This window comes from Chenopodium quinoa, unplaced genomic scaffold (assembly GCF_001683475.1).
Source record: "Chenopodium quinoa cultivar QQ74 unplaced genomic scaffold, ASM168347v1, whole genome shotgun sequence".
Taxonomy (NCBI): Eukaryota; Viridiplantae; Streptophyta; class Magnoliopsida; order Caryophyllales; family Amaranthaceae; genus Chenopodium; species Chenopodium quinoa.
This window is the reverse complement of record NW_018745170.1, coordinates 4,516,794-4,531,750: the sequence shown is the minus strand read 5'-3', so window position 1 is coordinate 4,531,750 and position 14,957 is coordinate 4,516,794. Positions and strand designations below refer to the sequence as shown.

Genomic DNA, 14,957 nt, shown 5'->3' with positions numbered 1-14,957 from the left:
TCTATAAATAATCATGCAATCAATCTCAGCAAGGTAGAATTCTTGAGCAAAGATATTCCAGTGAGCAATTTATTTAATAGCGTGAAGAGAGTTCCAAATTACTTCTTATATTCTCTAGTACATTAGGTCTTGTATTGCATATTGTAATTGGGATCTTGGGGTATTGGTGAGAGTTGTAACTTGTGAGGTAAAGGAAGTTTTAGAGTCAAAACTTCTGAGAGAGTTGGGAACAAATTCCGTTATTGTGAAACTTGGACTGGGTTTATTATTCACTTGTGAAAGAGTTTGATTTACATAATGAATATTCAGAAAAACCCATATCATTTCTCTCTTTAGTTTTACATCGTTTAAATTCCGCAAAAAGTCTACTACTTTACCTATACTACAATTCCCTCCCCCCCCTGTAGTTGCTATCTAGAACTTCAAGCCTTATTCGCCATTGACATGCTCAAAATTGGAGGATGTAGCAACATAAGCCACCAAGACCCTTGACATATACTACCTCCATTACAAAAATGTTGTGAGTTTTGAATTCGGGTAGAAAATTGATTATGAATTCTCAGTTCTAACTACAGTGTAATAATATATTTCAAACATAGTCATGTAAGATTTTGTTAAATTCGGCACCAAAATATTGTCTATATATAAAATTACTCATACAAAATGGGATATCGCTCGTTTGTGTAAACGAGCAAATCTATAGAAAGACAAATCAAAGATCCCCAAAAAAATTGTTTCTTCTTTCTTTGACTCCAACCAATTTTCTCTGTTCTCTCTCTTATTCTTTTAAAGCTAAATCAGATCATTTGTGCAGATGAGTAAAACATGTTTTTTCATTGTGCAAATGAGCAAATACGAAGTACTATATAGCTAGATTTTATTTCCCAAAATTTTCTATTTCCTCTTTCATTGACTTTCACTATCCTAAGTAATTTTGACATTGCATTGTTTACTAAATTTATGCCCAATTTCATAAGCAAATTGGGTTTAATCTAAAATTCTAAAGAACCCTAAACAGAATTTAAGACTTCAAATATGTTTAATTTATTGTGATCTTTTTTATACTAATTGATTATAAATTTCTTTCTTTTCAATTTATTCAAAATCAACCCAATGTTGATGATATCATGAATTTTTTTATTTCTATTTTTTTATATGAACTTACAGAAAACCACTAAACTAAACTAATAATAGAAGCGAAGATTGTATATGACAGGGCAAAATATTATAAACCTATTACAAGTTTTACAAATAGTATTCCTAATCATATTCATATAAATCAACAATCAATAAAACAATATAAATTAGAATTAAAACAAAATCACACACTATAATTTCTTAGGAAAAATTGTAAAATCGAGGACAAAGGTTCAATCTACAAATATGATTAATATTAAGAGAAATAAAAATCAAACTAATATATTTAAGCTGAAAAATAAGATTATTCCTAAAAATTAAACAAAAAAATGTACAAGTATAATTGTACTAGTATAGTAAATGTAGAGAAAGGGAATGATTTCAGGAAGCGAACTTACAGTGAGATCTAAGGCTGACAGCAGTATACTGTGCGACAAAACTGATAACAATTGCTAAATTTACCTTGATGAATGATGAGGAAATACTCCTATGTTCTCATATACTCCTTCCGTCTCATATTATAAGGTTTCTTTGGGTTTTTAAGTGGGAATAAAAATTTATGAATTTCTTAAAACTAATGATAAAAGTAAATATGTGCATGTGGGGTTAGATATGGAGAAAGAATATATATATATATATATATATATATATATATATATATATATATATATATATATATATATATATATAGTCGGGATCCGGTAAGAACCACCCTTTATGTGAGAACCTTTATCTATGTGAGAACCAATACTAGCCATTAGATTATATGAAATTCAACTGCCGAGATTAAAAGACAAAGCACGCTTAACTGCTTCAACTTTCTCATTTTTTCTCTCTGCACAACCAAGCTCCATAATTATCAATGGCGAATGATTAATCCATTTGAAGGCTTGACAATTTTGATTTCATCTTCTTCTTCACAAGTACGAATAACTTCGATTAAAGAATTTGAAGGCTCGATAATTATCAAGGTTTGTTCAACTTTTCAATTTCGATTTTACTGCTCTGAAAATTTCGAATTGCATCAATTATTAAGGCACTGTAAGTTAATTTGATTTTGATTTTCATTGTTGTCTATGCTTTAATTTGAATTTTAAATCAAGGATTGTGCGATTTTGATTACAAAAATTTGGGTTTCACATTTTTTAATTTCGATTTTAGTATTCTGGAAATTTTTGAATATGAATGTTCTTAATTTTGGTTATCTGAGTTTGACTTTATAATTTTTGCTCGGTTTTTTTACTTTGAGTGTTCTCAATTTAGGATTTTCATTAAAATTTTCAATAAGCTTTTCAATTGTGCCTGTAGACAAGATCCTTGACACCATCGAGGAGGTTGTGGACGAGCTGGACTTGCAAGTCCGCGGGAGGAAGAAGTATGGTGTCGAAGACTTGGTTGGGCCTAAGGGTGATTTCATTGTCAGGGTAGAGATTGATCAACTAATTGAACAATTGGTAATTATCAATGAGTATGTTTTGAATATCGTGATAGTGCATACAAGGTGTTTGATAAAATGCTTGTTAGAAAATGCTTGGTAATTATTTGTCGTTTGAGGAACGCTATCATATGGAATTGAACAAGGGACTATAAATGCTGATCAAATGATTTCTCGACTTAAGGAGAATGTAGTTGGTAGAATTAGATGTTTTCCATGTAAAATGAGTGCTAAAAACAAAAGTTGTTTTGATAATATGTGATGTATAAGTTTCTTTAGCTGCTTGTTTTGATAATATGTGATGAGCAACGATAATAAGTTAGTTGCTCATTTATCAAATGAGCAAATAATTAGTTGCTCATTTGTCAAATGAGCAAAGACTTAGTTGCTAATTTCACAAATGAGCATTGAGTTATTTGCTCATTTGACAAATGAGCATTCAATTATTTGCTCATTTGACAAAAGATCAAAGAATTGTTTGCTTATTTCACAAATGAGCATTGAGTTCCTTGGTCTGATTGCCTGTGCACAAGCCTCACCCCCTTCTTCTTGGTCTGTTTCCTGCACACCAACCACACTCCCTTCTTCCACTTCCCTCCACAAACCTATCCCCTGCCCCCTCATCTTTCTGCTTGCGGTTCTGATTTCAGTTCTAATTTTAGATTATGAAATTATTGTGTGTGTGTGTGAGAGAGAGAGAGAGAGAGTGTAAGAGTGTAGGTGTAAGTGTGTGTTTGCTCCTGGCCGTATACATTCTTATTTAAGAATCTGATTTCAGTTCTAATTATTGAGAGTGTGTGTAAGTGTGTTTAATGGGGTGCATATTCACTTGTTACTAATTTACTTTATAATACTTCCTAGTAGTAGTTGTGTTGGGTGAGCATGTGTTGGGTAATTTGTGAGCTATGGTGGCTTTTGTATTCTCTGAAGACGATTTCCGAAAGTATTAATGGACCGTGGCTCAAGGAAGTTATGGACTGGAATCAGAGATTGGATGGACATCCGGAACAGAGAGGAAGCAAACAATGGAGGCATTTCAGTTTCTACATGTGATTGTTTTCCTCTGCTTCTATGAGAGGGTGTTGATCTATATCAAAAACCTATTAGCTCAAGTGGTAGAGCACTATCCAAATGCATAGATGATGTAGGTTTGAATCCTACATAGGCTGTATTTATAAATAACTATATAAAAAAAAACCTTCAAAAAAAACTTGATCATCTCTCCTTTTCTGCTCAACTATGCTTTGTTCAATACTTTTTCTTTATATATCCACAGAAGATTAAACCACTCAGAAGAACTTAATTAATATGTATGTATCCCTCAGCTAATTCATAAATAGAAGTTATCACAGACGACATTTGCAGTATTTCAGGTATACAATCTGCCTGCCTGGCATTATAAGCTGCTTGTAGGTTTCTCAAATGCTGAAGAACCCTCTAAGCCTGCAATCCTGAGCTCTAATGTAGCTTCTCTTACAGTTTCAAGTGAAGTACTTTTTAGATTATCTACTAATTCCTTTACATGAGCCTCAAATCTTGCAGCAACCCCATTTTGATAATCTTGGAGGAATAAGAGTAGGAACTCCAATCTTGTAACAGGGGATATGCAACTGAAATTGTAATGTTTAAACATGGCATATCAATTTAAAACCTTCCTCAAATCCTCAAAACAACCCATTATTTTTCTCTAATATCCCCAAATATACCCCTTTTAGGTTTTCGAGTTTCTAGACCAATTGAGTGTAGTTTGCTCATTTCTTTGCTCACACTACAAACTTGTGTCTCCACATTACATAAATGAACCTACGTGGGATTCGAACCCACATCTTTTGTGCATTTGCACAATGCTCTACCCTTGAGCTAGTAGGCTAACGTATTTAAAACATTCAAACACACTCACAAATGAGCATTAATTTGATAAAATGAGCAAGAATCATTTGCTCATTTGACAAATGAGCATTAAATAGTTTGCTCATTTGACAAAAGAGCATTGAATTTTTTGCTCATTTGATAAATGAGCAAAAATTATTTGCACATTTTTGCTCATTTGATAGATTAGCAAAAAATTATTTGCTCATTTGATAAATGAGCAAAAAATTATTTGCTCATTTGACAAATGAACAAATTTTTTTTACTAGTATTTAGTTTCATTAAGCTGACACCTACATATACATCTGATGCTACACAAAAAATGAAAACAACGTCTTTCTAGAGTGTAGTCCTGGCTTTGCCATTTCAAGTAGTAACAACTACAATACACCCTATAGTGCCTCCCTTCAAGCTAATAATATTGGCAATTTTTTGTTCTTTATTAAGCCAACAATAAGATAATTAAAACTTGATTTATAAAGACAAATAAATGAAGAAGCACATATACGCATACTTTGACCATTTACCTTTTCAGATACAAGGACTTCATCATCTAATTCACTAAGTAAGTTAATATCTTCTTTGTGAGTGTTAAAATGATGAGACATTTCATGGGCTTCTTCTAAATCAGTAAGCTCCTCACTTCCACCTCTTGAAGGATCCTGAGAATTCATCAGCAAGTAGCTTTCTTTTGAAGAACCTACAGCAGGCCCACTAGTAACTGTCTCTGATCTATTTTCCCCATATGAGGCGAGTTCTAGCGTGATTTCAGCTTGAACTTCCAGTTGATGTAAATTAGTGCATTCACTACCTTCTCTCAATTAATTTACATCAGTAGATGGACCGACATCAACATTTCCTTCAACATCACTTTGTTCACAAGTCCCAACAAGGATCTCGTTTGCAGACTAATCCTGTTGAGCATTATTTAGGATCTCATTTGCAAGCTCATTTTGTACTTGAGCACCATCAAGGACCTCAATTTGAGGATCATTTGGTACATTCATTGCCCTCATTTGTGCTGTTAGCTTGAGTTTGATTGTCTCTAAAACTATGAGGACTATTCTCCAAAGAACTACCAGACAAATCACTTGCTTCCAACTATTATAGAGCAAAACTGAAGCAACATATTATAAATAATAGCAAAATAAGAGTTCCAACTAGTAGCAATTTCATAAATACGACTCTCATTAGCACAATAATAAGCACAACTAGTTGAAGCAAAACCTGTAAAGAGGATCTGAATTTATGAAGCACTAGTTGGAGCAAAACTGGTTGTAGAAGCCTCATTAGAAAAATAAGACTTTCTAAGTGTACAAGGTTCCCGGAAACAAAAGTCGATAATTTCTAAATAAAATTTTAACAATTGATAAACATAATACTTTTGAGACTAATTGGTTTACTTTTACTAATTTTCTATCTACTTTTAGAAAATACAAAAAGCAATAATTGTTCAACTTAAATCAATTTGTAAGCAAGATATATAGATAATTCCAAAAGCAATTGATCATGGATGGGGATAATAAAATAGTATATAGTAACATACTTCCCTAATACTGGAATTATATTATGACATTCACCTCAATCTTAAGGTACATAGCTCATAATCACTAATATAAGCCCACAATCAACTGGATTTTATATACTAACTAGAACATAATCGCAATGTTTACCTATGAACAAATTATAGCAAAATTCAGAATTTTTTTTTTTTTTTTTTTTTTTTTGTAATCAATTGAAAAAACCAAACTTGGGGGTCCAAAGCTCCAAACATTTAGCTTTTCGCTTAGACATTTTATCGAACAGTTTACGTGCATCCTCAATTCCTGTTGCAAATTTTTCGAATCAGAATTCACAAGTAAAACAGGGGTTTTTGTGTTTGGATTACCTTAAATGTTCGAAGGAAGCTTTATACTAGCTTTAACAGTACTCACAACCAAACCAAACCAAAACCGCAACATAATCGCAACAAATCGAGCAGAAATCGCAACAAAACCACAACGTAATTTCGAAAATACACAACCAAAACAAGAATACATGTTAAAACCTAAATTCAGGAAAAATAAAACTAAAATGAACTTGATAATTACTCAAAAACCGAAAATAAAACTAAAATCAACAAAAAAAACAAACTAAAACATAATCGACACAAAGTAACCTAAAATTAGTGAGATGAAATTAGCACAAATAAAACGAAAATCAAAACAAAGATAAACAATGAATGTAACCTAAAATTAATTGAAAAACAACAAAAAAATAAACAATAAACTTACATTGACGAACAATTGATGAAGATTGGAGAAGTTGTGATGGTATTTCAGAGAGAAAGAGAGTAGAAAACCGGATGAAATTGAATGAGGAAAGAGAAATTGCGCGTGAAAGAGGAAGGAGGAGAGAGAAATAACGCATAAATTGTTTTGAAATAAAATGGTTTTGTTTAAACCGGGATTGTATTGTGACCGTTGGATGCAATTGATCCAATGGTTATAATGAGTCCTCACATATAATAGTGTTCTCACATAAGGTGTGTGGTCTCATATGATCCTATTTCTATATATATATATATATATATATATATATATATATATATATATATATATATATATATATATATATATATATATATAACCCAGAGGTCACTCCATCACTATATACAAAAATAAGGTAATTATATCAATTTTGACAACAAGTCAACTGTGTGATTCTATGGCTGTTCGCGAACAAGCTCAGGAGCCATGTACAATGGAGTACCTGAAACAGTCAGATGCATAAAGTGAGCAAAAGTGTTAGCAGTAAAATAATTTGTGAATAAAAGACCAACTTGTCTAACTACTTTTCTTTTTGCATTCTTTGGACCTGATGGAGAGTTAAAAAGGGTTTTGACAATGTAAAAGAAAATCATCTGAAGAGCATAAACAGAAATTAAGTCCACAGAAATACAAGAAAAAAGTATTTGCATCAACCATAATGAACTTGGAAATTAGATTACTAGCAACAGGGGCGGAGCCATGTAGGAACAAGGGGGGACGGTTGTCCCCCCATTTTTCCAAAAAAAAATTTAATTTATGTTAGCTTAAATAAATGCTGTAAATAAGAATAAATACCTTACATGTATACCTTATATAACAAAGACAACATTTGGTCTGGTGGTTGATGGGCTTGAGTAAAGCTTGTATTTCTCTTTGATCCTAGGTTCGATTCTTTACCCGATCATTTTTTTTGTTTCTTTTTGCTATTTTTGGACTTTATTTTTATTTCATTTTATAGTTTATACAAAGTGCTCCTATTTAACTTCTTTTTCTTGTTTTTGGATTTTGCCATTTTTTTTTTACTGGTTTTTAAATTTCATTATATAGTATGTAATTTATATATACAAAGTATTATAAGTCTTCAAACCTCTAATTACTCTCATTTAACTGTTTAATCAAGTATCGCCTTGTTGATAGTGATTACTAATGTGTTATTAAACTATTTGTAATGAACACATGTCTCCGTATTTTTTTATCTCTCTAATTATGTGTGCCTAAATTCTATTTTTTTTATAGCTTGTTTGGAACTAAGTTTCCAATTTTATTTTTAGTCAAAGAAAGTTTATTTATTTATTATTATTTTTTTTTTTAAATGTAACCCAAATCCCTTTACATCTACTATCAATTTGTGTAAATGCTTATCATTTGATAAATCATATTTATCGATTATTAAGGATTACATACCTTAAAATTGGGGTTTACCAGCATAAAAAAAAAAAATTTGGTTAATAAATTTCTTAATATGCAATTAATTTTTTAACAACTCCTCTTTCACCATATAAGAATAATTGTCATATCTCATAAGCGATTTCAAATATATATTAAACAATTTATGTGATCAATTTCTTTTTTCTTATAATTATTGTCAATTATTAAACATCTAAAAATTGTCCCCCCGGATTACAAATCCTGGCTCCGCCACTGACTAGCAAAGCAAACAAATCACAAAGCTGACCTTTGATGGAGTGAAGTAAAAACATGGTTAATTGACATGGCACGAGCAAAACCAAAATCACAAAGCTGGAGTAAAGATGAAAAAATATAAGATAATGCAAAGTTCAGAAAGGAAATTGGCAATACAATCATTACTGAACATCAAATGTTACCCAATCGCCTAAACAAAAGTGATCACCCCCAAGGTAAAGGGACTAGATGTCTGAAGCCTTACCCCTATGCTTACAGCTAATAAAATTATGAATTGTTTTCAATTGACCTTTAACATGAAATGGAATGACAATAAAAGGCACAAAAAATTACTTAGACATTCCAAACAAGTACATTATGAGCAAGTAGTAAATCTTTGTCTTCAATTTGGACAACTATGGAGTTATAGTCATTTCCATTTGATTATGAAAATATAAATATAAACTATGAAAGCGTAGAAAATAATGATTCTTCAACAATAAATATAACTATTACCAAAAGAAAATGAGGGTGGAAATTATGGATAGCCAAAGAGCCAAAAGTAATAAATATCATACAAAAAATGAAGTAAACAGATAGCTCCTGAATACCTGACCTTAACAATGGAGCCTGAACCAATAAGAATATTTTTCGGCTTCATGTCCCTGTGAATAATTCGGTTAGAATGCAAGTAATGCAGTGCTCTCACCTGAATATTTGACTAGCAAAAACAATCATAAACCTATTCATTCACTTCAAGCAGAAATCTGTCAAGCATCACAGGGTACTTCAGTTCTAGTGCTCTCACCTAATTATTAATCTAGCTACTTACACAAATCGAACATAACAACCAACATCAACTAATGTTCAAAATTCAGCACAAAATATCAACAAAAACCTAAAAATAAGCTTTGAAATGAATCAATCAAGTGGCTTACACGATTCATATATACAATTCTAGTGCTTCATTGATATTAATAAGCATTCTAATAAAAAAAATTCAGCAAAATATCTATTACAGAAAAGCTCAAGAGTATTATTTGAAATAAGTTATTTAGAGAGGAAGATTGAGAGAAAAACCTTCAAGCATTGTGATGAAGACTTCATCAGCAATTATTTCCGGCAATTGAGGTCGGAGAATTGAGCGTGAATTTAAAGGATATTTTTCTTCGATTTGTTCTTGATCAATCTAGGTTTTGTATTTGCCAAATTTATACTCAAATCGCTCAATTTGACTTGGTTTTATTCAAGTTTATAAACAATTTACATTGAAATTCATGCGAAATTCATGAAATCAAATCCGAAAACCGCATAAATCAAATCGCAAAAATCAAATCACAAAATTTCAAAAAGCATAATCAAGCTAAAATAGCGAAATTACTAAAAAAAACAAATTAATACGAATAACGCACTTGATAGTAGATCGTAGAGCTAAGAAATTGCTGAATATCAAAGTAATTGAAGCTGGATTTGAAGAAGTAGCATGAAATTGGCAGAAATTAGGAGAGAGAAGGTAGAGGAGGAAGAAAATAACGTGTAAATGAAGGAGGAGAGAGAAATTGTAGACATTTTGCATGAAAATTGGGGGAAAAAATCTCGACCGTAAGATTTGATGGAGCAACAATCTACGGTTAAGATGTTATGTTTTTAGTTTTCAGCTTAAGGTTATTGGGATCCAACTCATATATATATATATATATATGTATATATATATTTGAGAATAATTGAAAAGGTAATGAGAAATAGTGTTGGAAATTAATGTTAAAAGTACGAAAAAAAAAAAAGAAAAAAAACTAATAACTCATCAAAAGGAGGGTAATGTGTGTCAAAAAGTACAACCTTTAAATAAAAAGCGACATTATATTTTGGTTTAACCAATAAGGAAAAGAGGCATTGTATTATGATACGAAGGGAGTACTTTATACTGGCAACAAATTACTAATAAATCTTAAGACTCCGTTTGATTTGTTCAATGAAAGATTAATTTTTACGGAAAATATATTTTTCAAGGAAAATCACAATTGCAATTTTTCCTTTGTTATTTTTTTTTATTTTTTTTTATTTTTTTTTTTTGAATTTTCTTTTATTTGGTTTCATCAAGAAAAGCAGCAACTTTTGTGTGTGGCTAGCTAACACACGAGTAACCCCTGATCAGGTAATACCTAATCGACCGAATAACCCATGACCAATCGAGTAACCTCTGATCGACCGAGTAACCCTGACCAAGTAATCCCTGACTGACCGAGTAACCCCCAGATCGAGTAAGTAACTACCTCTGACTAATTGAGTAACCCCTGACTAAGTAACCTTGACCATTCTTTTAAAAAAAGATGTGGCTGGCCTCACCGTGTGGCCAGCCACATATGAAAGTTTTTGCAAGAAAAGTTATAGAGAAATTAATAATAACGATGGAAATGTGAGGATAAAGGAGTAAAAAGGAAAAAATAGAAAAAAGAAAAAGGTGTGAAGAAAAATGTGACTTCCCTTGTTTCATAATTAAAGAAAATATTTTCATCATTAAGGTTACACTTTCCACCACTGGAAAAATTATTTTCCGCCCCTTCACAAACAAAAAAAATGAAAATGAGAAAAAAATAGGGAAATTTTTTTCCATGAAAACATTTTACACCAAACCAAATGGGGCCTTAATTTAAACTTGGGAAACATTGGCGCAATTAGTCTTAATTATGAAAGAGGGTTGTTAAACAATGTCCTTATTTTTTCGTGCGTATCCTCGAGTTGCTAGTTGTACTTCGTGCCGACGGTTTTTTCTTAAAGTATTTGAAATTTTAATATTTAAAAAAATGATTAGGAGAATCATATTCAATACTTTAAATGTTTGATAGTGAAATAATATTTGTTTTTCATTAAATCAAAAAACGATACTCTTTCCATATTTTATTAGTTGCTCTATCCAGGCATGGAAATTTAGGAAAAATAGAAGAAAGTATTGTTTCATAATGGAAGTGATAGGGTTGGTTAAAACAAAATAATTTGAAATTTAAGAGCTAGAGTTTCTGATCTTAGGCGCGGGCATGTCCTACTTGTGTGACACGCCCATGCCTGACGAACATAGTTGGTTTTAATTCGATTTCTTTCCTTATTTTATCCTATCTTTTAGCTTTATTATAAATACTTTTTAGCATTATTATTTCATGATTTATTATATTAGAACCCTAGTTTTCTCCCTAGATTTTATTTTCATTGTAATTTAAGATTATGCACTCAAGATTCTTCGTTTATCTCTCGTAATATAATTAAGATTCGGTATTTCCTTAATCATTTTAATTCCTTTGATTGTTAATTATATTTTCCTTAATTCTTGTTATTGTTTTTTTAATTATTAGTGAATAATTTCCTTATTCTAAGATCTAGCGAAACCCGAATATGATTGATGCATGAATTAATTCTTTAAATTCTCTATTAATAATTGTAGTTGACATGCTTAATTAATTGTGCTTATGCCAATATTAGATTAGAGATATTGGTATTGTTATTTATCCATTGTTTTTATCGTAACGAGAGTTGGATTTTAACGGATTTGAATAAATCAATTAAGGGTTTGAAGTTAATCACGGGAGTAGTTGAATGAATGATTAAGAAGCTAATTAAGTAATGTGCTTAATGTCTCTAATTTGCATGATTCCACGAGAGTAAGCTTGATTGTGATTAAGGAAGTCATTGATAACTCGAGAGAGACTTAGTATTATCTAGGTATTACTTTTTCTCTTGTCAATTAAACTATATGTTAGGGGTAAAACGACTATGCATTGATTATATTCGTGGTGATACTTGATCTTGGATGCTTTATAAAATGATTACTGTTATTAGTTAGATTAATTGTGCTATTTTAATTAATTAATTTAGTATTCTCATTATTTTAATTGGTTTCTTGGTTAGTAATTACTTGAGTCGTTATAATTAGTTAAACCATAGTTTCTTGGGATCCGATCCTTATTTGTCCGTCTACATAGTTAGTAATCTAGTTAGGTTTATTTTTTAGAGGCACACGACAAGCCTATCAAAAGATATCATTAGTACTTCTACATTGGTAGGTGTTCTGATCAAAGCGAGACACTTAAATAAAAACAAATGGAGTACTTCTGTTCTCTTTTAGTTACAACGTTTTGACTTTTATGCTTACCAATGCATAACTTTAACCTTTTATTATCTCTAATTATACATACAAAAAAATATAAAAAAGTTGATATTGTGAAAATATAAATCAAAATGAATTTAACAAGATATCACATAACTATATATTGTCTATTATTTATAAATCTAGGTATACCCTTATTAAGTGGACATAAATGTGAACTCCGCTTCCTTTTTTCTAACATTTGAGTTGAAGTCAAAATTTCAAACATATACTTATGTATAGATATAGAAGGTTCATCTTCAATTCTTCATCATCATAAAGTCATTATCAATTAACTAACGACAATTAGAATGTGTTATATACACTCAACTGCACCGTACACCAAACTAATCTAAAGTTAGTTTTGCTTTTCATTTGATGATTAAATAAAAAACAATCATCAAAATGAACACAAAATATCCATAAGTGTACAGTACACCCGAGTATATATAACAAACTCTCAACGATAATCCTTTCATTCTAAGGTTTCTTCCACGAAATATTACAAATTTACAAGTAAACACCCTCACTTGGAAGTTACTTCGTAGTTCGTATATCAATTGGTGACTTTGAAATACATGAAATTGTGGGGCATATAGCACATGCAAAGTACAAGTTTTAATTTGGTGGGGTTCCCACTATAGACCGGCCCTATGTCACTTGTAAGCCCAAGTTATCATGTTAATATTACATAATATAAAGTCTTTGTAAGTCATATATCATGTTAAATATTGAGCAATTTTCACGTAATACATTTAATTCATTGAATCTTAAAGGAAATTATTAGTCCTTAGAAAATTAATGATAGTGAAAACACCTCTACGTTCAAGGCAAGAAAAGAAAAGAACCTTGAGTTTGAAACTGTCAAATCATGGAACTTATCAGTTTCAAGTTTAGAATGATTCTCTAGAAATGATCATCCTGTCCCCGTACTATTCAAACCAATTGATATTTTGTGAATCTATAAAAATAACTAAAGTAATAATCATTGACATCATCACTATATAAGTGTCAACTTTTCATACAAAAATTTCCTTCAAAACTTTAGGTAACAACATTTTTTTCAAGATAAATAAAGGTTTGGAATTAGTAGATCAATTATTTTTTAGCCTGAGTAATGCCCCGGGTCATTATATGTATATTATAAATGAAGTTTTATAATAAAAATTATGTGATAAAATACAAATATAGATTAAATTAGTTACATTTGTTGTTAATAAAGGAGTAATCTAGTACAAATAGTATAAAAATATTTAAGTAAGATAAAAAAGGTAATCTCACAGACAATGGAACAATATCGGTGCGTCGTGATGCAAATCACTAACTTGAAGACGAATTTCTGGCGCAATCAAGGTGCTCAATTGTATTCGCCGGCATGTTTCCTAAGGTTGACACACCACTTCCACACAAAGACACTTTTGGGTGGAAGGTATGAGTACAGTCAAGTAACTTATGCCCAATAGAGAATGTGTTTTGACTATTGTGCTTGATGTATTCTTCAAGTGTAAAAATCAGAAAAAAAAAAGTCTTCTTCTATTTATAGAGAAACATGAAAGAACATAGAAGAAGAATCCCAAGCATCAAGGGAGGTGAATAATCACCTTATACATCCTCTTAAATGGGGGGTTATGAGAGTTACTTATCAAGAGAATAATGGTGGTAATTAATCATCTTAAATATCCTCTTAAATTTGGGGTTATAAGGATTACACAAGAAATTAAGTGAGGGAATCCAAAGATCAAACCGTTGGAGTCCAACAGGCCAACACGCGTCCGATCGGGCGGCTGAACCTGATGCCTTGAATTCCCTTACTTTATTCCAACAACATTTAGTTCAGTACTCGTACTATTTAAATATATTTTTTCAATGATTATTGAACATCAAAATATATTATCCAATATCTAGTATTTAAAATTATTAATGTGCTTTGTTCGACTTCAAGTTTATGAATATGATTAACTCTTTTTAATAAAACATTGTAGATATGAGATGTGTCATTTAGGGGTGAAAGTGATATGGACAAAAACCGAAAACCGAACCAAACCAAACCGAATTAGAAATTCGGTTTGGTTTTTTTCGGTTTTCGGTTTGGATCGGTTTCAAAAAATTGAAACCGAAATATTTCGGTTTGGATTCGGTTTGGGGCTTTCAAAAACCGAAAACCGAAATCCAAACCGAAGTTTTAAAGCCCAAAGATTCTCAGCCCATATATCCGGATATCCCCTACATATATAAAGCAAAACCCTAATTTTTTACTTCCCTTCTTTCACTCTTCTCACTTAGTCAGTTCTCATTTCTGCGGCCTTCCACTATTCCTCACCAAAACCCTTATCCTCCATTCCTCTCTCAACACCTCACTCACTCCGGCCACCTCCTCACTAACTCCGACAACTACCTTCCTCAGTACGTATCTCACAACCACCTTCATCAGTTCGACAGTTCGTGT

The 14,957-nt window shown here is 31.3% G+C and overlaps 1 protein-coding gene across 6 annotated transcripts; it reads right to left on the bottom strand.

The window, feature by feature from the left end:
• Positions 1 to 7,052: 7,052 nt before the first annotated feature.
• LOC110710308 (probable serine/threonine-protein kinase tsuA) lies at positions 7,053 to 10,009 on the bottom strand. Of its 6 annotated transcripts, none has more exons than XR_002509147.1 (4): positions 9,786 to 10,009; positions 9,454 to 9,562; positions 8,990 to 9,038; positions 7,053 to 7,192 (listed from the first exon to the last, which is right to left on the bottom strand). XR_002509147.1 is itself a non-coding variant. In XM_021888588.1 (4 exons), exons 1-4 carry the CDS (start codon positions 9,947 to 9,949, stop codon positions 7,146 to 7,148), a joined length of 330 nt encoding a protein of 109 aa, XP_021744280.1. In that variant the 5' UTR covers positions 9,950 to 10,000; the 3' UTR covers positions 7,053 to 7,145. The 6 variants fall into 6 exon arrangements, 3 of the variants coding, with proteins under 3 accessions (XP_021744280.1, XP_021744281.1, XP_021744282.1); XR_002509148.1 differs by lacking the exon at positions 9,786 to 10,009 and adding an exon at positions 8,426 to 8,490 and having other exon boundaries at positions 9,454 to 9,776; XM_021888588.1 differs by lacking the exon at positions 9,454 to 9,562 and adding an exon at positions 8,426 to 8,490 and having other exon boundaries at positions 8,985 to 9,038; positions 9,786 to 10,000.
• Positions 10,010 to 14,957: the final 4,948 nt, after the last annotated feature.